The sequence below is a fragment of the Furipterus horrens genome, unplaced genomic scaffold (genome assembly GCF_987537825.1).
Source record: "Furipterus horrens unplaced genomic scaffold, mFurHor1.1.pri manual_scaffold_7, whole genome shotgun sequence".
In the NCBI taxonomy this organism is placed as follows: Eukaryota; Metazoa; Chordata; class Mammalia; order Chiroptera; family Furipteridae; genus Furipterus; species Furipterus horrens.
In genome coordinates this window covers 111,815,020-111,837,987 of record NW_028327177.1, presented here as the reverse complement: position 1 = coordinate 111,837,987, position 22,968 = coordinate 111,815,020, and the positions used below count along the sequence as shown (strand labels likewise).

Genomic DNA, 22,968 nt, shown 5'->3' with positions numbered 1-22,968 from the left:
ATAAATGTTTTATTCCTACAATATAATATAGTCAAACTGCAGAACGTAAGAAACAAAGAGAAATCCTTAAACTTTAGGAAAAGTAAGTATTAAAGTAAAGGAAAATGATTATCCCAAGTTTTCAACAAAACACAAGCAAGAATACAGTGAAATGTCTTTAATGTGCTGAAAAACAAAACTGCCAATATTAAATCATATACCCATCAAATATATTTTAAGAAGATCAAGTTAAACAGATATTCAGACAAAGTCGAACACTATGTGTAGAATTTCCAATAGAACCACAAAGAAATTTCATAATGCTGTATCTTAGGCAGAAGTGATCTCAGATATACATGACATAAAGAAAAAAGAAAAAATCTAAGTGGCATTCTTATATGTAAAGCTAAGTAAAAAAAATAATTGCATTTAAAAAATAATAATAATGACTACAGTAAAACCAAATAGATTTAAGTTACAACACAAGGAAAGAAGGAGTGAAATTATAATGTTTTAGGTCCTATTTGGGAGAAAGGCAAAGGTGATAAATACAGTACCTTTAGATTTTGATATGCTAAGAATGATTTCTATAATGTCTAGGGTCACCATTAAATGAATGTAAAGAGTATAAAAATCCAAAGAAACGGAGACGAAGAAATTCTTTTTGAAATGTTTCCAGATTGAATAAAAAATATGCAACCCACCTATATATATGTTGTTTACAAAAGGCATCTAAGAGGTAAGTTTACAGAAACAATGAAAGAAAGAAAAAAAAAGAAAAGGTAAAACTAGAGAACCATGAAAGGTGGTATGACATTGATATTCAAATAATGAGACTTTTAGAAAAAAGCACAGCTAGAGATAAAGAGAAACATTTAAAAAACATAAAATATCTAAGTTATAAGAAATACTCAAATATTTGCACACACCTAATACATAGCAGGGGGAAGGGGCTGGAGGAGGACGTGAACGGGATGGTAAGGGAGCAGAAGGCCTTCAAGGAGAAAACAAGAAATATATAAATAAATATATAACCATGATGTGAGATTTTAATATAACTCTCCAAGTAATTTTTAGAAAAGCAAATAATGAGAAGAATATAAAATATTTCAAGCCCTGGCTGTTGTGGCTCAGTGGACTGAGTGTTGGCCTGCGAGCCAAGTGTTGCTGGTTCGATTCCCAGCTAGGGCACATTACTAGGTTGCACATCAGGTCCCCAGTTGGGGGCGCGAGTGAGAGGCAACCACACAAAGATGTTTCTCTCCCTTTCTTTCTCCTTTCCCCTCTCTCTAAAAATAAAATAAGTAAACAAATAAATAAAATATTAAAAATATATATATTTCAACACAATTTTTGAACAACCATAATCTAATGGACACAACTGCATCTAGAAAATACATAACATACATAAATTTCAAGAACACATGACGGAGAGAAGGATAAATTGTAATAAAAAAATACAATAAAAAATAAAAATAAAAAGAAATATATAAAAAGAAGACATGAAACATTTACAAAAACTGACCATACACCTTAAAAAAGTAAAACCATACAGATGATTTTCTCTGGACTTAAACTCAATTAAGCTAAGAAGAAATCAATAACAAAAGTCAATTTAAAAATTTCATGTTTGGAAATTAAGAACTATGCTTTTAAGAAATCCATGAATCAAAAAATAAAAAAAACTCCATCCTCCATTTACCTTATGACCCAGATGTCATGTATCTATTCACTTGTCTCCTATTGCCAATTCCAGGTCACTATTTTGCACCAATGTGTCCATATGCTTCCTATTTTGAAATTCATAACAACCACCTTACCTTGTATTTCTGTTCATAACTTTCATATATCAATATCTTAGCTGATTCAGTTCTTTGAATATATTGGTAAATAAAAAGTTATATTTTCCACCACAAAAAAAAAAAAAAACAATTAAAACATTTGGAATTAAACAAATGAAAGGGAAAATCACAAAAAATTATTTACATTAAAAATAGAATAACTTTATTAGGTAAACCTGAATATTTAGATGAAATGGAAAATTTCCTAAAAAAAAGATAGCTTGTAAAATAATAAAATACCAAATAGTGCTAAATAAGGTAAAAGAACTGAAGCAGTAGTTAAAAATCTTCCAACAAGAAAAAGTCAGGCCCGTAGAGTTTCAGTATGGAATTCTACCAAATATTCTAGAAACAAATACATATAGACCTCACACTGAAAAAAACCTTATTTTGAATCATAAGTTTGGAACTTACAAACTGCATGATGTCCAAACACTTACCTAAGCCCTTTATTCTTAGTTTCCTGATCTACAAAATAAAGATCACATCTATCTTATAAAACTGTTAACTAATATAAAATGAGCTTATGTACATAAAGCACATATGAAATAGTCATTAAACAGTAACACTTTTACGCTAAGAGTGGCTCAGTTGATTGGAGCGTTGTCCCTTAGACCAAAAGGTCATTGGTTCAATTCAAGGTCAGAGCAGATAGCCAGGTTGCTGGTTCACTTCCCTGTCAGGGTGCATACGAGAAGGCAACCAATCAATGTTTCTGTCTTACATTGATGTCTGTCAGTCTGTCTCTCTCCAATCCCCTCGCCCCCTCTTCCTCTCTCTAAAAAGCAATGAAAAAATGCCCTTGGATGAGGATTTTAAAAAAAGAAAATAATAACCAGTTTTATTACTCTTATGGTGTCACTGAACAGTTGGTGTATTTCCCTCTTTGTTCCTTGTGATAAAGACTCCATTAAAAATTACACATTCCCTAACACTGACTTGGGGGTGGAGGGGGCAGAGACTCTTAGTAACATTTGTGTACTCAGGAACAATGCTTTGTACAAGGTAGGTGCTCTGTAAGTAGTAAACTACTTATGTCAATATGGTGAGTTATAACTTGAACAGAAATAAAAAAGCCTTTAAGAAATTCATTTGATTAGTGATCTCAATAAACACTCACTGTTCTTTCTCCACTGGAAAGCAAATAATGGTGATTTACCAACTGATTTCCCCCACACAGAACTTAACCTGTTAAGATTTATCTATTCTAAAGAAGAAAAATATCTATGAGTTATCTATTAATATGATAAAAATAATACTGCACTTGTCTATGAATTTCCAACTGACTACAAACTTAAGAAACCAGATTCTACTACTTACATAGCCTTAAGCTAATTAGTTGAGCTTCAAGTACCTCATCTATAAAATGAAGACTCAAATACTGGCAAGGCTATAAAATAATCAATGTTAGCAAATAGTAGTCACTAACATGGAACACAGGTACAAATAATATCAGCAAATATTAATTATAAAAGCTCAAGTCACATATTACCAGTAAATGAATTTCAAATTTCCTTCAAAATTTCAAAATATTTAGAAATCTGGTATTTTACAGGCACAAAGCTGAACCAGAAGAAAATGAAATGTCCTTAAATAACTTAATAATTTTCTTTATCAGAAAAAAAATAGCACATAATCCTAGGATAAATTATGTATTACTAATGGAAGATGAAATAAATTGACACTCCTGGACTGACAGGCTCAATGTTCATCATTTATTTCCACATTCTGTACCTCGACATCCTGAACACTGGATAAAAAAGTTGATTAAATCCAGAAGTGCGATGTCCCTGTCTTGTTTATATGATTCAATCCAGTCATCCACCACGGACTGTAGAAAAGAAAACATAAAAATGAAAACTTCAGAAAAAATTTAATATTAGAGCAAATAAACTTTTTAAAAAGTTTGTAGTTCTGTGTATTTATTTAAACAACAACAAAATACCTAAAATTATTTCTCTGTAACCAATTAAAGGTAAGCTACTAGTTTTAAAAAATTCAAGTTAGTAAGCAACTATAGATACTAATATTCAAAACACATTGAAAAAAGAACACAGAAACTAATTCCACTTACATATAGATATAAACCTCGTAAGTACCAGAAAACCTAATCCACTAAAAGAGTATAGGTCATATATAACAAAATAGATTTTTTTCAGGAATACAAGTATGGCTCAATATTAGAAAATCAAATAATTCAATTTATCAACAAAGTAAGGGAGAAAATTAAGATTATACTGCTAAATCTGAAAAAAAAAAATCTGATAAATTTCTGCAGCCAAGCTTAATAAAATATTTCTGGAAGGAAGGGGCGTTGCAAGGCTGGGTGAAAAAGGTGAAGGGCTTAAGAAAAAAAAAGAAAGAAAAAAAACCCCTCAGACACAGTATGGTGAATACCAGAAGGAAAAGGGAATGCAGGGGAAGAGAGAAGAGGGTATAGCAGAAATAAATGGTGATGGGAGGATACTTGCACTTGAGTTGGAGAATACAAAATAAAATTTACAGATGACATATTATAGAATTGTACACCTGAAACCTACATACTTTTATTAACACATCATTCACCAGTCATGAAAAAGACTCGTGTTTTCAAGCCCAAACGTTGCTGGCCAATAATGAGTTAACTCGTGTTTGTGCTTGCATTAGCTTATATAATTTTTAAAACTGAGAGTAATATAGGATTTTAATGTGATTCTACTTAGCCTACTGGTGGGTAAAACTGGTTGAAGGTTTTCTAGGATGAAGTTAGATGATCAGAGGAAATGTACAAAAATAATTTTTTAAATAAAATTCTGTTTTTGTATTGAGGTATAATTATATATAGTAAGATGCAAAATCTTAAGTTACACCTTGATGAAACTGTATAAATACTACAGCCATGTAACCATAACCAAGATGAAAACAGAAGACATTTACACAACTAAACCTATTATCTCATGTTCCCTTCCAGTCAATAACTATCCCCAGCTTATACAGTTTAATTATTTTTCCTTAACATTTAACATGTTTTTGAAATTCATATAAACCATCGTATTTTGTTTGATTTCTTTCAAAGAGAATTTCAGCCATATCATTAAATTTATCAGCAATTCCTTTTTTTTGCATTGCTGGGTAATATTTCATTATTAATATACCAGAAATTATGACAGTTTTACTACTGAAGCATATAAGTGTTTCCATTTTAGGGTCATCACAAAATTGTTATGCATGTAACCATATACATTTTTTTCTGCTGTATATATATATATACCCAATAGCAGACTTATTAACACAGAGAACACATGTATACTGAGGGTTATAAGACAATGCCAATTTCCCAAAACAGGTATAATAAAAATAACAACATACACACCATTGGAGTCCCAGGAGAAGAAAGAGAAAAGGGGGTAGAGAGCTTATTTAAAGAAACAATGACAAAGAACTTCCCAAACCTGGGTAAAGATTTAGATATTCAACACCACGAAGCAAATAAGTCACCTGAAATGCTCAATCAAAAACATTTTTTTTAAGGTACATTAAAAAAGAACAGTCTAAAACAAAAATCAGAGAGAATTTTAAAGAAAGAAGAGAAAAAATAGTTCTTTCTGAAGGAAATCCCAATAAGGCGTAAAAGGATAGAGTTTTTGTATGTGATCTAAGTTAAACTGTTATCAGCATAAAAGACTCTTATATGTATATAAGCATTTTATGTAAATTTCATGGGAACTACAGAGCAAAATTGGGTTTTTTTCTGCCTTCCTTTTTTATTTCATTTCTATTCTGCCAAACTAATGGAAGCCCAGAGCAAAATTCTATAAGAGATACAAAGAAAAGATACAGAGAAGGGAATCAAAGCACATCACTTTGGAAAATCATCAATTTACAAAGGAAAGCAACAAGAAATAAAAAAAAAGAAAAATGGAACTTCAAAACAACCAGAAAACAATTAAATAGACAGCATGAAAAAGCCCTTGCCTATCGATAATTAATCTAAATGGACTGAATTCTCCTAACAAAAGCATAAAACCAGCTTGCTGGAAGGATAAAAAACAAGACCCTAAAATATATGCTGTCTAATAGAAACTCACTTAGGCTTCGAGGATACACATAGACTCAAATGGCAAAAAATATTCCACACAAGGAGAAAATGAAAGAAAGTAGAGACAGCTATCCTTGTATCAGACAAAAAAGACTTTAAGCCAAAAACAGTAGCAAGAGACAAAAATGATCTTTAAATAATGATAAGGGGTGAATTATCAAGAAACCACAACAATCATAAAAATATATATGCACCAAATATCATAGCATCTAAATATATTAAGTAAATACTAACAGATGCGAAGGGAAAAACAAACCTCAATGGGAAGGGAAAAACAGACCTCAATATAATATTAGGAGACTTCAATACAACCTTTTCAAAATTAGATAGATCATGCAGACAGTAAATCAAGAAAACGTTGGGTTTGAACCATACTTTAGAGCAAATGAACAGACAGATGCTGAATATTCCATCAAACAGCAGCAGAACACACATTCTTTTCTAGTACACATGAAAAATTCTCCAGGACTAATCACATAAAATTTCGCAAGTTTCAGCAAATTCAAGGTTGAAATCGTACCAGGTATCTTTTCTGACCAAAATGGTATAAAACTAGGAATCAGTAACATGAGAAAAACTAAAAAATCACAAATAATGTGGAGATTAAACAAAATGCTACTGAACCAATGAGTCGAAAAAGAAATCAAAAGGGTAATCAAAAAATATCTTGAAACTAACAAAAATGGAACAACAAATCAAAACCAACTGACTCAAAGATGGACAGTAGATGACAGCAGGTAGCAAGAGAGAAGAGGTTAGGGAGTAGAAGCACTGAGCACAAAAAGGAGAAAGAACTCATGGACAATGACAACAGTGTGGTGATTGCTGGAGGGGAGGGGGACATAAGGGGACTAGATGGTAATGAGAAAAAATACAATAAAGATGAAATTTTTTTAAAAAACTGAATGATGCAAAAGCAGTTCTAAGAGGAAAGTTTATGGCGATAAATCCCTACATTAAGGAACAAAAAATAATCTCAAATAAACAACCTCACTTTACACCTCCAGGCATTAGAAAAAGAACTAAGCCCAAAGATATAAGAAGGAAGAAAACAACAAAGATCACAGCAAAAATAAAAGAAACAAAGACCAGAAAAACAATGGAAAAGATCAATAAAACTAAGACCTGGTTTTCTGAAAAGAAACAAAAGGGATCAGTGTTTACCTAGACTTACTCTGAAAAAAGAGGACTGAAATAAATAAAATCTGAAATGAAAGAGGAGACATAACAAATTGATACCACAGATTACAAAGGATCATGAGAAACAATTATATGCCAACAAGCTGAATAGCCTAGAAGAAATATAAAATCCTGACAGACTGATTACTGGTATGAAGATTAAGTCAGTAATCAAAAATCTCCCAAAACAGAAAAGGCAAGACCAGATGGTTTCACTGGTGAATACTACCAAATATTTAAAGAATTCATGCCAATCCTTCTCAAACCCTTCCAAAAAATTTAAAAAAGGAAACCCTCCCAAACTCATTTTATGAGGCCATCATTCTACAGATATCAAAGCCAGATAATATAAGAAAATTACAAACCAATATCCCCAATAAGTATAGATGTAAAAATTCTTAGCAAAATACTAGCAAATCAAATTCAACAGCACATTAAAAGAAGCATTCACCATCATCAAGTGGGGTTTGTCTCTGGGATGCAAAACTGGTTCAACATATGCAAATCAATAAATATGGTATACCACACTAATAGAAGGGAAGATAAAAATAGATGATTTCCTCAACTGGTACAAAAAAAAAAAGCTTTTGACAAAATACAACATAAAAAACAAAACAAAAAAACACCTTTAAACAAACTAGGTACAGATGAAACACACCTAACCACAACTAAAACCATATATAACAAAACCCACAGCCAACATTATACTCAACAATATAAGGTTGAAAACTTTCCCCTTAAAACCAAGGACAAAACTAAGGTGACCACTTTCACCATTCTTATTCAACAGAGTACTGGAAGTCCTAGCCAGAACAATCAGGCAAGAAAAAGAAATAAAATGCATTCCAACAGAAAAGGAAGAAGTAAAATAATATTTGTTTATAGATACAATCTTATTATACATAAAAAAATCTCTTAAAATACCTAAAAACTGCTAGAACTAATCAACAAATATAGTAAAGCTGCAGAATACAAAATCAACATACAGAAAATAGCTGTGTTCTATACTAAGTGAAACTGCATATCAATATTTATATTTTAATTAATATTTAATAGCAAAAAAGTCTGATTAAAAACTGGGAAGAGAAACTGAATAGACAGATTCTGCAGAGGACATACAAATGGCCAAAAAGTACATGAAAAGACGATCAACATCCCTAATCATCATGTAGCTACAAATCAAACTCATAATGAGATATCACCTCACACCTGTTAGAATAGCTATCATCAAAAAGACAAGAGATAACAACTGTTGGCGAGAATGTGAAGAAAAGGAACCCCTGTAAATTGTCAATGGGTACGCCAACTGGTACAGTCACTATGAAAAACAGTATGAAGGCTTCTCAAAGTATTAAAAATAAAGCTACCATAGGATCTAGCAATCCCACTTCTAGGTATGTTTACAAAGAAAACTGAAATCAGGATCTCAGATATTTTCATCCCCCATACTCATTGCATCATTATACATAATACAGTATTTCTTCACTTATCGCAGTATTACATTCCAGACCCCCCTGCGAAGTAGGAACCTTACATTTATTCTACACTCTGAAACCTATGTAACTTTAACAACATACGTATACAGTACTGCAAAATCCTGCGATATAGCGAAAAATCCGCAATAATTAAATTTAATATTTTTAAAAATCCCACGATACACTGAGGCCATGATAAGTGAACTGCGATATAGCAAGGGACTACTGTAGTCAAAATATGAAAACAACTTAAGTATGCATCAATAGATAAACACAAAAAAATGGTAATATAAAAAATTAAATACTATTCAGGCATGAGAAAGAAAAACTCTTGTCACTTGTGACAACTTGTATGACTCTTGAGTGCACTATGCTAAGAGAGGTAAGTCAGACAAAGAAAGACACTTATGATATTGCTTATATGTGAAATCTAAAATTTAAGCCAATCTCCGTAAAATACCGAGTGGTGTGTTTATCAGGTGTGGGGGTTGGGGATGGGGAGGAATGAGAAGATATTGGTCAAAGGGTACAAACATCCAGTTTACCAAGTTTTGGGGATCTAATGTACAGAATGGCAATTATAGCTAATAATTTTGTATTATATAGTTGAATGTTGCTAAGAGAGTATATCTTAACTATTCCCACCACACACAAAAAAGTGGTAATAATGTGATGGGATGGAAGTGTTATGATGCTATGATGATAATATAATGCAATATAAAAATGTATCAAATCAACATGTTGTATACCTTAAACTTACATGAGGTTTTATGTCATATTATATCTCAATTAAGTTAGGAAAAAATTGCCCCAGAAATTTTCAGCTGGAAAAAAATATCTTTTAAATGAAAGCAAAATGAAAATTTCTCAGACTAAGAAAACTAAAACAAAGTCAAGCAAATTAATATACACTCCTGTGGAAAAGAAACTACCCAGACTAGATAAGAAGACCAAATCATGTACTTACAAGACATATTTTAAATATAAGAGGACATACAGGTTGCACTAAATGGATAAAAAATGTATACCATGTAAATTATCTATATTAAAGGTGATATGACTACATTTATATTAAAGTAGAAATCAAAACAACAGGTAGTATAAGGGAGCTTCTGTAAGACTACCAGCTGATTTCTCAAAGGAAACATTGCAGGCTACCAGGGATTGGCAAGAAGTATTCAAAGTGATGAAAAGCAAGGACCTACAACCTAGACTACTCTACCTAGAAAAACTATCATTTAGAACCGAAGATAAAGAGCTTCCCAGACAAGAAAAAGCTAATACCACCAAACCAGTATTATATGAAATGTTAAAGGGTCTTCTTTCAGAATATAAAAAATATGAACAATAAAATGGCAATACATACCTATCAATAAATGAATCAAAAACAAAATAAACAAGCAGAACAGAAACAGAATCATAGATACAGAGAAGGTTCTAATAGTTTATATAAAGTACAGCACAGGGAATATTGTAGCCAAAGAACATATATGCCTGACCCATAGACATGGACAACGATGTGGAGATTGCCTGAGGGAGTGAGGGGAGACTGGGTGGAGGGAGGGAGCAACAGGGGAAAATTGGGACAACTGTAATAGCATACACAATAAAATATAATTAAAAAACATATTTCATAATAACGTGGTAAATTAGAAGACATAAAAAACTATTTTAATAACAAATTTAAATCCTCACCTGAGGATATGTTTATTGATTTTAGAGAGCAAGGAAGGGAAGGAGGGAGGGAGAAGGGGATAGAGCATGGGAGGGAGGAAGAGAGAGAGAGAGAGAGAGAAATCAATGTAAAAGAGACATCAATTGGCTGTCTCCCATATGCAACACAGCCAGGGATCGAACCTGCAACCTAGGTATGTGCTCTGACTGGGAATCGAACCCACAGTCCTTTAGGATACAGGACAATGCTCCAACCAACTGAGCCACCCTGCCAGGCCAACAACTTACTATTTTTATATACCAAATAAAAGCAGCCTCAAAATACATAAAGGAAAATCTGAACTAAAAGAAATATGCAAATTCATAATCAGTTGAGTTTCATAGCATCTCTCCTGGTAACTGACAGAAGCAGCAAATACACAAACATTAAAAAGTCAGTATACAAAAATTTGAATAGTACTACTAAAAGTGACCTAAGCAACATGTATAAAACATAACACCAACAACAGAATACACATTCTTTTTTAAAATTTTATTTATTTATTTATTATTTATTTTTAGTGAGAGAGGAAAGGAGAAAGAGAGGGAGAGAAGCATCACTGTGTTGTTGCCTCTCACTCGCGCCCCCAACTGGGGACCTGACGTGCAACCTAGTCATGTGCCTTGACTGGGAATTGAACCAGCGACACTGGGTTCACAGGCCGACGCTCAATCCACTGAGCCATAGCAGCCAGGAGAATACACATTCTTCTTAAGTACACACTGAACATTCACCAAAAGAACTCTGTATTGGGTTTTAAGTATTAAAAACATACAAATCATATTCTTTTGCCAAAAAGGATTTAAATTAGATATCAGTAACAAAAACATATCAAACACATCCCCCAATTTTTGATAATTAGAAAATATTTTGAACTAAATGGTAATAAAAATACAACATACCAAAATTTGTAAAATGCAGCTAAAACAGTACTTAAATTTATAGGTTTAAATTCCTATTAAAAAGGTGTAAATCAAAGATTTATGCTTCTAAGAAAATAGCATTACATTTCAGTTTGGGTTGTCCTTATTTATGGAGTAGGACAAAGTCAGCAGTATAATTCCAAGATTACCAGAAGAAATGTTTCTGATTAACATATCCATAATCCCTCAAAGAGAAGCTTTAGAACATGTGAACCACAAGTTATAGCCACACAATAATTCTGCATCTTAAGCTGACAAACATTCTACTAACATAAAAGGCTTCCAAGGTTAACCCTAAGAAATCAGTATCAAACTTACAAAGGAGAAAAATATCAAAAAACATGCCAGATTTTTGTAATTCATTTGTGGAAGTGGTACATTTCACCTGGCTAATGTTTCATTGGGAAGACCTTGTTACTAGCCAAACCCAGATAGATGCAAGGAGAGTGTACACAAGCAGTCTCTGTTTGTCAGCACCCTCCTGGAACTTACTCCAGTATGAAAAAGGAAAAATAAATTTTTGGTAAGTGGCCAGTTTTCTCTGCCAAACTCTTCACCCTGGCTATACAGGAAAAACAAAAAACAAAAAACCCTACAAAAAACCCTCACCTGCACAGGTATGTTTACTGAGGCAAAACAAAAACGAAACTTCAAAAACTAAGCAATCTAAATGTTTATAAAGAAATGTTTCATTAAATTATGATATATAATACAGTAAAATGAAATGCACCTATATGTTAGCACTAATGATGTAGGTTATTACATAATGTGAGAAGATAAATTATTCTTTTAAAATAAATATTACACATATACATATAGGAGCACAGAAATATTCAAATTGTGACACTAATAGGCTTGCCCTTAATTCATTCAATAAGTTTAAATCTAAGACTTTACTACTACAAAGAAAATCTGAGAACTTAGCCACAGATCCTCAATGAGAAAAACATAAGCAGCATCTTGAATCCCGGATTATAGTCAAATGACAAAAATCATGACAACTGCTATAACAATGATTTTTATCATATTGTAATAGCATAATAAGGAATTTGGGTAATCAGAAAAATAACATTTTAAAAACCAAGAAGGAAAAGCTAAAGAGAAAACAAAAAAATATAAGAGAAAATTCAAATAAGTGGAAAGACCACTCAATGTCATAGTTAAAAATGAGTTTTAAGTATTTCCCTAAGCTTCTTACAAACTAAATTTAAAAGAAGGATTAATCAATTCAATCTGGATGTACACCCAGTACACTGAATTAGACAAATATACTTCTTTCAGTGGGCCATTTGATAAAACCTTCATTAAGCAGATAAGGGCACAGAGAATTAGTATTCTATATTATTGCTTTAGAGCAGATTCATCTGCCTTGGAGAAAGACAGATGGCAAAGATAACACACTACTTTGTAAACTAAAGAGCTTACTTAACTAGGAATCTTGAATAGAGAGCCCTCCCTCTTTCAAACTGAGGAGCACTGTATAATAAATTTTTAGATGATTTTCCTCAACATGGCTTTTCTGCAAATGTAAATACCACAGAGTGCTTCATTAGTCCACAAGACTAGGTTATTTTATTTACATTATAAGCTAAATATTCTTGATTTTCAGACCTCTCCAAAGCCTTTTCCCCCTTGATTTAAAAAAAAGTGAGTCTTCAAGAGCTTTTAAAGAAAAACTGATCCTACACATACAACACCATGTTTTTTTATTCCTACTCCTAGTCCTGTATTAACTAACTGCAGTTTCTGGACAATTTGATCACACTGCTGTCCTTTTACAGAACTATATTGTTGTTTAAACTCAGAAAATTTTGTTTTTAAGTTCAATTAATTGTATGTTGCCCTTTGCCTAACAGGACAGATTTTATTCCATAGTTAGGAATGAAATCACAGATTACAATACAATTTCAATTACATCTTTCAGAAAAATAAATGTCCCATGCACAGCATATCACTCAGCTTTTCAAATAGAAAGCCATTATCAAGTATACTTTTCAATTTAACCTGGAAGCCTTACTAGGTTTACAGCTGAGTAATGTTAATAGTGATGTCTAAATAAAACAGTAAGATAAATGGTACAGAATAAAATAATATTTTAAGTATCAATCTTCTCAATGTGACGTTTTTATATTTCTATCCAGTTTATAAGATGCCTTTGCATTTGCACTATTTATGTAACAGAAGCCCTCATCAGAGGAATTTTATCAAATGACAGCCTGAATAAGCATTCTTCATGCACTCTCCATCACACTTTCATTCAGGACAAAATATCTGCTAGGACATGCAAGGTAGCAGCAATACCTGAAGGGTGCAGGCAAGGCTATGGGTTCTACAGGGGTTCCTACAGGAAAGAAGAGCACAAAGTTTTCTTCTGAGATAGGCAACAGATAGGTAGATAACAGAAAAAAAAAAAAAAAAAAGAGCCTAGAAAAATCTATTACTTCTTGTTCCTTCTTTAGGATAGAAGCCCAGAGGTGCTGGCCCTAGGTGGGTCTGCTGCAAGTTACTGGCCTCAGAAGTGCAGAAGACTACTAGGACAGGCTGAGTTGCCTCCTATTCCTAAGGTTGGGAAAACACTATCGAATTAACAGGTCTCTTGGTTAGTGTGATACTAACAGGAATGAAGACCATGGCAATACCCATTATACATGAAGTTGTGCCAATGGTCCTAATAATTTGACTTGACCAACCAAATCGAAGAGCCTTAAAAAGTCAAAGCAAAATAATCTGCCTCCAGGACTTAACAACTATGGGGGGGGGGGGGCAGTAAGTTGGGTATATAAGAAACAAATGAGAAATTTAAAGCATGGAAAGGACTTCCTGAAAGCTAAAAAAAAAAAAAAAAAAAAAAAAAAAACTATCAAATTTAAATAGCCAATGGATGTATGAAAGAATAACCACTATGGAGAATGAATTCAATGTCCTGGAAATAGAATGGGAGATAAAGAAAACACTCTCAACATAAAACTGCAGAAATGGAATTCATGAGGAAAGGGGTAAAATACTTGATAGATGCATCTAAGAGATCTAACATGTTTGAGAAGAAGACAAACTGATCATCTTTAAAAGAAAATCTACCTGATCAATGAGATTTAAATCTGAACATTAACATGGCTTATCTAGTTGCTGCCAGGAAGAATTGGGAAATGATACATAAAAGCATATTCAGGTAAAACTCATGAATTCTAAGGAAAAAGAGAAAATCTTATATCGGGACCAATAACTAAAGTCAGATGACATATACAAACTCTCCCTTCACAGAGCATCCTATCTGCATTTAATGCTTCTCTCTTTAGATAGCAAATAGCTATTGACACTAGACTTCTGAGGAAAGGCTCCGCATCAATTCACTTTATTGTGTCTCAGCTCCAGTATCTGCTCTATAACAATGAACTGACCTTTATAAGCATTTCTCCTTCCTAGTAAGCACTATGTTAAGTTTTATTAACCCAGAGGTCTGGAAGGACACTGCAGGAGAAAGGGGCTTCCTTTCCTGGTTTTGGTATGTTAAAGTTTGTCTTTTCCTGCTCTTGCTGCATAGTCTATCAGCAGTGAGTATATTCAGCAGGTCCTTAAATGTTATTTTGTTACAATGGTGTTGAGATGTTGTAGGAACTTAACACTTGTTTATATCAATTAGCCAGAGAAGGAAAACTCTGACTCCAAAAAACCTCCGCTGCCTTGCGGCATACCTCTTCAGGGGAAAGGCTAAGGGAGTAAACCCCGACAGAAAATCCGGAGCCGGAGTCCCTAAGGCGGTTTGACGTTGTAGTCAACACCGGCAACTCCTGCGGCGCACCTGAACCCAAGCTGTATCGACTCCGTCTTTCCCTTGGACCCTTCAGCTGCGAAGAGAGGGGGGGTCTGCTGCATGGGCAACAGCAGACCCTCCATATCACCCTGCCCAGGCTCTGTAGCTTCAGCTTCACTGGAGAGGACACTCCAGCGTCATCGCAAGATGTCGATTCAACACGGGAGGAGACAGATACCGTGTCACTCCCGAGTCGGACTGCACAGCCATTCTCGGCGGTGCAGATAGACTCTTAAGAAGCTACACCATCGTCTCTCGAGACGAATGGCTGCCGACGATATCAATTAGCCTATGGTAAAACTGGTTTCATTATACCATCATTTCATTTATAGTCAAAGAATCTATCAATGATGTTAAGTGAGGACTTTCTGTATAAGGAAGTTCAATAGTGGTCTGCCCCAGCCTGACACCAAGAATGCAGTCCTTTGACAATCTTCTGCACCAGCCTAGGATTGGTGATTACCCTCCTGATGCAGCTCTCCCAACAGGGACACTGGCACGCTCCAGCTTTCAAGGTGGCAGCAGTGCCTCGTCTTCCATTGTACAACTGTCTACCATCCTCAACATGACTATGCCTCAGAGTGCTGTTTCCTGCAGCCCAGCAACTGTGAACCAGCTCTGGCTGAAGCAATCTGGTGAACTTCTTTGTCATTCAATAGGCCACAACACTACCTTATCCAACAAGATCTGAATCCCAGCCTGGAGAATGGGACCCTCCCCCCTTCCATATTTGTCTTTCCTCAAAAAAATCTCCTTCAGCCCTAGAGTATCCATTAGAATATTTTTATAATTATTCCTCTATCATAGTTTAGCAATTTTTTATAATAAATTTTACCAATTCAAATTGCTGTACAGTTTCTGACTTCTGATGGAATCCAGATTGGTACAGAATTAGTCACAGGGGTGATTCTAGAAAATAAACCTGTTAAAATTAGATTTAGAGACTGCTTTAGTCATGCCCTTGGGATTAGGCACAGGATTTAGTTCCTTGCCAAGGAAATAGGGTGCTAGTAATCTACGACATGAACCTTTCAGAAAACCAACCATGCTATCACTTGTGGTTGATTGTGGTGAAGCATCAACTCAAGCCCATGCATTGGGAGCTTAAATGGCTGCTGTATTTGCCATTATGGCAGTAAAAATGACTATAAGGACCGTGATGTGAGATAGATCCTTCTGTCTATACTTGAGCACTTAAGAGAAAAAATGACAAGTTCAAGTCAGCTTAAGTCACAGTGTAAGAACTGGAGTGCTTCCATGATTCCCCTAGAAGAATCTCTTCTTTCATGTAGGTATGGGCGTTGATACTGATAAAAATCAAGCCCAAAATTTAATTGTGTAGATCATTGGATTACAACATGTGAATTCAGTCTCATCAAGTTTCTCATTTGAAAATTAAGACCTTGATTAGGAAAGCATGGGATTCTTATACGTGGAACAAGTCACACCAGATTAGTCCTAGATGAAACTAACAATTTGAAATGCTTCTTTACTCCCCATAACCCCTGCCAGTAATCAGAAACCTTGCATACCAGAGGAAGTAGCTTCCTTTCCAATGTCTGCAAACACAAGCCTTTCCTGGCCTGAAAACTAATAATCTTATGTGGGCAGATGCCTTGAAGGGTGGATGCTCATTCTCTTGAAGATTTACGACAAGCTGCTATTGCCACTACATCCATAACTAGAATCAAATCACTGCTTCAGGGTAAAAGGTATGCACTAAGACCCAAGGAGAATATATAAAAGAGTGAAGCGGGAGAGCTTGTATGACATGGGCATGGATTGGTGGGGGATTGCTGGGGGAGGGGGGTGCTGGGTGGAGGGGAGAAAAGGGGAAAAAATTGGAACTATTGTAACAATATAACCAATAAAATATAATTAAAAAAAAAAAAAAAAGACTCAAGGAGAAATCTTACACACCCAAGAGAAATCCAAGGACCATGTGTGGGAGTGGAATCTAGAAATATCTGGACAGGTAGGGTGGAGTATAATGCTACATCAGGCCAAATTAATTAATATGGAGTGCATTTACTAGCAATTCCAGATTAAATACATTACTTCATGTAGCTGGATATGGCTATAATCGCTTATCTGACTGGCACACTAAAAGTTAGATTTAAAGGTTGAAATGCAGAGCTTCCCTGGCATTGATGTGAATAGAGGGAAGAATCCAATGATTTACAAATTCAGGAATGACTGCATTTATGATGGAGAATTTCATACCCCCCTAACTCCTCAACTATGTTCCATAACAGGGCCCAGAAGGAAATGAGAACCACATTAATGAGGGAGAATCTACATCTATATCCCTATAAAGGTCTGTGTGGTTACTCTCCTTTTTAAGCCAGGTATGAGTTGGGAAATGAGGCCATTGAGAAGAGTTCCCAGGCTTCAATGGAGATGTTAGGATTCAAGGTAACAGCCCAAAAAGTCATACTTAACTATGAAAAACAATGTGGGAACATTATCTGTTAAGGACAGCAGGGACATACTGCTATCAGAATATCTTAGCCTGCAGAGATTTTTGGCAATAGCTAATTGATTACAGTGCCCCTAGGAACAACAGTGATGGGCAGCCTACTAGAGTAGTGCCTGATTTATTAACAGAAAAACTCTAGGTCTGGTAGCCAGAAGTCTAACTCACATTAACAGAGGAGAGTTACAGCCTTCTCCCCATTTGCCAAACCTGGGTTAGTCCACAGATCCAGAATCCATAGAATGAAGTGGAGTACAGGTCTCTTAGAGAAGGACTCTGCAACAACTACAAGTACATGCATCTTCTAATCTTTCTCAGAGACTTGAAACCATTACTTACAGGCACTATGCATTACAACAGTCCCTCTCTATATTGCGGTTCACTTATCGCAGGCCCACTGTATTGCGGGATTTTTAAAAATATCATATTTAATTATTTATCGCAGATTTTTCGCTATATTGTGGGATTTTGCAGTACTGTATACGTATGTTGTTAAAAGTTACATAGGTTTCAGAGCATAGAATAAATGTCAGGTTCCTACTTCATGGGGGGGTCTAGAACGTAATACCTGCAATAAGTGAGGGAATACTGTGTTAAAAGGAAATATCCAGACCTTTCATGTATTAACAGACACTGTCTCTAAATTGACCTGAATTTCTGGGGACTCAAAATGCTACTGGTGTCCACCAGTAAAATTAGGGTGGTCAATTGATACATGGGTTGTATGTAACCAGAGTCTGAGTGAACCCAAAAGGTCCAGGGGCTCATCCTGTATTATTATTTCCCTGGTTCCTATACACGTGTGCGCACACACACACACACCCCTTCTCTCTGTCTCTGTCTCTGTCTCTCTATCTCTCTCTCGCAACCCCACATGGACTTTCTGATCCATGGGATAAAAGGCATTATGACAGGAATGTTTAATACCAAGATAATATACTAGAAGAAATACTACATCCTTGGGGCAATTGCAGAATTTAATCAAAGATTTGAAAGAAGCAGAGGTAAAACCTATTACATCCCCATTAAAGTCATCAGTGTGGCCAAAACAGAAATCAGATGGATCCTGGAGAACTACTGATTATCAATAAACTTAATCAAATGGTGACTTTCACAACAGCTGCAACCCCTGGTACTTCTTATGCAGTTAATGCCCTTTTCTGCATTTAATAAAGACCAAAGTAAGTTGGTTTTACTTGGAATGAACAAAAGTATACCTTCACAGTGCTGCTTCAGACTGTTAATTTTCCTGCTTCATGGGGAAGAATCAATCCACTTCCAAGCTCACATTATTAGAAGAATTTACTTTCTTGTGGTTGTTTACAAAACTTAGGTCCCTGATCTCTTGTAGGTTATTGGCTGGAGACAACTCTCAGGACCAAGGAGTTGCCCACAGTTCCTTGTCAAGACAAGGAGAATTCTTAACAGTAAGTCTGCTAGCAAGACACTGGTTTCTATAACATAATGAAACCACACAATTGTCCTCCCATCGCCTTTGCTATTGGGTTGGCCAAAAATTCCATGTTTTTTTCTCTAACATAAATGACCCATTTTTCATTTTCATCAATAACTACTGACTTGGATCTTTTGAGTATGTCATCTATCTCCTGTGTGGTACATCGATTGTTCTCAATTAATGTCTCCAGTTGATTGCTATCAACCTCAACCGGTCTACCTGACCATGGAACATCATCCAGCGAGAAATCACCAGCACCCAACTTACAAACCGCTTTTGACATGTTCAATCAGTCACAGCACCTTCTCCATACACTGCACAAATCTTTTCTGCATTTCAGTTGCGTTTTTACTTTTCTTGAAATAATAAAACATGATATGCCAAAAATGTTGTGTATTTTCTTCCACCTTCAATATTAAAATATCTACACAAAAATTCACCAGTTTTGATGTTTTTTTAAATGCACACCAATATGACAGCTGTCACAATACAATCTAACAAAGTTGTTTCAAATGAAGTTAAAGACAACTAAACCTTACTAGAGCCATCTTACAGGAAAAAACAAATGAACTTTTTGGCCAACCCACTATAATTGGTGGTTAGAAGCATGTCACTGGTCCCCATACACTCAAAGGGATGGGTCCAGAGCATGAATACCAGAAGGTTGGAATAATGAGGGGCAATACTGAGTCTGTCTGCCACAACAGTCTACAGATATCTCGATAATTTTTACATTCCACAAGACATCACACTAGTTCACTATTTTGATGACATGCCCAGATAATTCACTGAGGCCCCTAATTTTAGAAGGTACTCTCCCACCCTCTATTCTTATTAAGGCTTTTGGTGATAACAGTAAATAATTATATAAATTAAATACCAGGAGAAAAAACTAAAGTGAAAACATTTTGCTGAGGAGCAGGACTGAGGATGGAGAGGAATAAACAGAGGATTATTTTGGTCACTGTACTAGTAGATTTTTTTAAAAACCATGTACATATATTACTCAGATAAAAATAAAATTCACTTTATAAAAAGAAGAAAAAGATATAGATCAAGAAATACTAGATGAATTAAAACAAATGCTAAAATAGCAATTTTTTTTTTTTTAAGGTAGAGTCCTCATGATGGGATAAATACTCTTTATTTATTTATCTTTAGAGAGGGGGAGGGAGGGAGAAATAGAAGGAGAGAAACATCAATGTGTAGTTGCCCTTCACATGCCCCCAATTGGGGACCTGTTCTGCAACCCAGTCATGTGCCCCGACTGGGAATCGAACCAGCAACCCTCTGGGGTTCACAGGCCGGTGCTCGATCCACTGAGCCACACCAGCCAGAGCTAAAATAGCAATATTAACACCACTGGCATTTAATATTAGAAGCACTAAACAAGAAGTGTATATTATGTAATGATAAAAGGCTAAACATTCAAGGTATGTCAACAAGTAAAACATTTGCTTTAAGTTTGTTTTATACTTTTATAATTCTTAAATCCAATAATTTTTCACCTAAATTTTTTTCTAATTGTTTTATTGTTATTGTTTATATTTAATTTTTTACTCCACCTAGACTTTGGTGTATGCTATAAGGTAAAAATCTGTTTTATTTCCCAAGTTGTTCATCACTTGTCAATTACAAAGAAAAAGGAATAGACAGCGCAGTTTTAAGTTTTAATTAAAATATTGCATATACTTAAGGTCTGTATGTGTTCAACTGACCCACCTGCCAGCTGTCAAGACAATAATATTTTCTATAGCTTCATGACACAAAATCCCTAACTATTCTTCATTTTCAGAATTTTCTTGGCCACAAATATAATTTGTTCTTCCCAATCATTTCAACAATTTCAAAAACAATCCCTAAAATTTTTATTGGTTTTGTATCATATAAGTAAATCTTAAAAGATTTTAAAAATAAATACAAATGATGATAAATTTTTCAGAAAAAAATGAAACACAAATTCCTGGGGATTCGAAATGCCATAAAATACTACTTTAAAATTTTGAGTTTCAGTGTTGCCAGAGCTTTGTAAAATAGATATTCTCAATGCTGACAGGAATAGAGCTATTTGGTGATTTTCATACAAAGCCTTTAAAATACTATATTTTAACATAGTAGCCCTACTTAAATAACTCAATCCTAAGAAAATGATACAGGCATCAAGATTGTCTAAATGCTTCATTTATGATAACAAAAAATTATAAATCAAAATAAAAATGAAACACTCCAAATTACATAACACCATGCATTAAAAAGTCCTGTATTCAGGACCACCAAAAATGGACAAAATTAATCATTCCTCTTCTATAAAACAGGTATAATTTTAATATAAGCCTAGAACAAAACACCAAATAGAAAGAAGTACAACAAAATATTAAAAATTATGATTATAGGTAGTCTTTTTCCTCTCTTCCTTTAAACATTTTTTCTAAATTTCTAACAGAAGTTTATAAAACTCCATCAAAAAGAAATAAAATTTTTTTGAAATTATACATCCCAAAAGAAATCATTTGTCACCTACTCACTAAGCGCTGACTATAGTAGTCCTCCCTTATCTGTGGTTTCACTTTCAAAGGTTTCAGTTACTCCTAGTCCAAAAATATTAAATGAAAAGTTTCAGAAATAAACAATTCATTAAGTTTTAAATTAGTGTTCTGAGTAGCATGGTGAATTTTCTCACTGCCCCATTCCGTCCTGCCTGGAATGTGAACTGTCCAGCATATCTACACTATATATGCTACCCACCCATTAGCTACTTACCAGTTTCAGTTATAAGAGAGGGATATAGAGAGTGCATGCTCCAGAGCATACAAGCGAGTGCAAGCACATTCACATAACTTTTATCGCAATGTATTATTATAATTGTTCTGTATTGTTAGTTATTGCTGATAATCTATTACTGTGCCTAATTTATAAGGCTAGTTTCAACTACTAATAAAATATTATTATGGAATTTCTGCTCAAGTGTCAGAAATTTGTAAAGTTGTCCTAGTTATTTTTTTTTTCCTTCATTTTATTCTGGGATTGATTGATTCCTTCTGGAATTTATTAGGAGATAAAATCAGAACCATTTTATAAATCAAATAAAAATCCTGCCAGGGTTTAGTGACTGAAGAATAATCTACCACTGTATATAGTGTGGGGCAAAAGTCTGAAATGCCTTACTCCATATGACCAGGAAGTAATTGAAGAACAGACAAATCTAAGATGTATGAGTGAACATGATGTCATGAATTACTAAAAAAGAAAACTGTGGTGAAAATATACCTGTCTTGCTATTAATACATGAGTTGTTGTCATAAAGTTGGTAACAATTCTTTCAAAATATTAATCTCTTTAATGTGTCTTCTGAGATCAAGACACCTAAATTACAAAATACTGCTTGATTCATACACAAAGTCAGGATATGAATATTATAGGTAAGTGATTTCCTATCATATCACCCAGAATAACCATGTCCGGTCCTGTTAATCATACTCTTCTTAGTTAAAATATAAGATCTTAGTAAAAACAGTGATTTTAATATTTATCAGATCTATTTAAAACGGACAGAAAGAAAAGACAAGTACAATCAAGTTTAATGTCACAAGATGATAAAAGTTCACAAGAAGAGGCCAGCAAGAAACACAGCAAGGCAAGTATTTCTTAGTGATGGATGAAGACTGGAGTTTTAATAGGGAATATTGAGTTTTTAACTTTCTTGAGGATATCTGTTGAAGTGGTCCCTTCTGCAGCTCCTTAGAGACATTCATATCCTAGACCAGTGACACTGTAAATACCACAATGTTTATAAACACTAAGACCATGCATGCCAGATCAGTTCTTGTCTTTTTCCAAGTCAGAACACTCAAAAGACTAAAAAACACTGAAAAAATACCTATTATAACTTTACATTTTTGTTCTTTATACTGAATAATAAATCCACATTTCTAATACTTGGTTACAGAGCTGCAGGAAAAAAACTGAACAATTACAGGGAGTGGTACAAATTTAGTCATCAGTGCCATTAACAATCATTTAAAATATCTTAGATCAG

General features: G+C 34.3%; 1 protein-coding gene across 3 annotated transcripts in view; it reads right to left on the bottom strand.

The window, feature by feature from the left end:
• The window catches only part of STAG1 (STAG1 cohesin complex component), a 382,246-nt gene that overhangs the window by 200,175 nt on the left and 159,103 nt on the right, over positions 1 to 22,968 (bottom strand). For all 3 annotated transcript variants that reach the window (XM_090284291.1, XM_090284293.1, XM_090284292.1), the window contains exon 5: positions 3,555 to 3,651. In XM_090284291.1, coding sequence (XP_090140417.1) covers positions 3,555 to 3,651 — 97 coding nt within the window. The remainder of the gene's footprint in view (positions 1 to 3,554; positions 3,652 to 22,968) is intronic.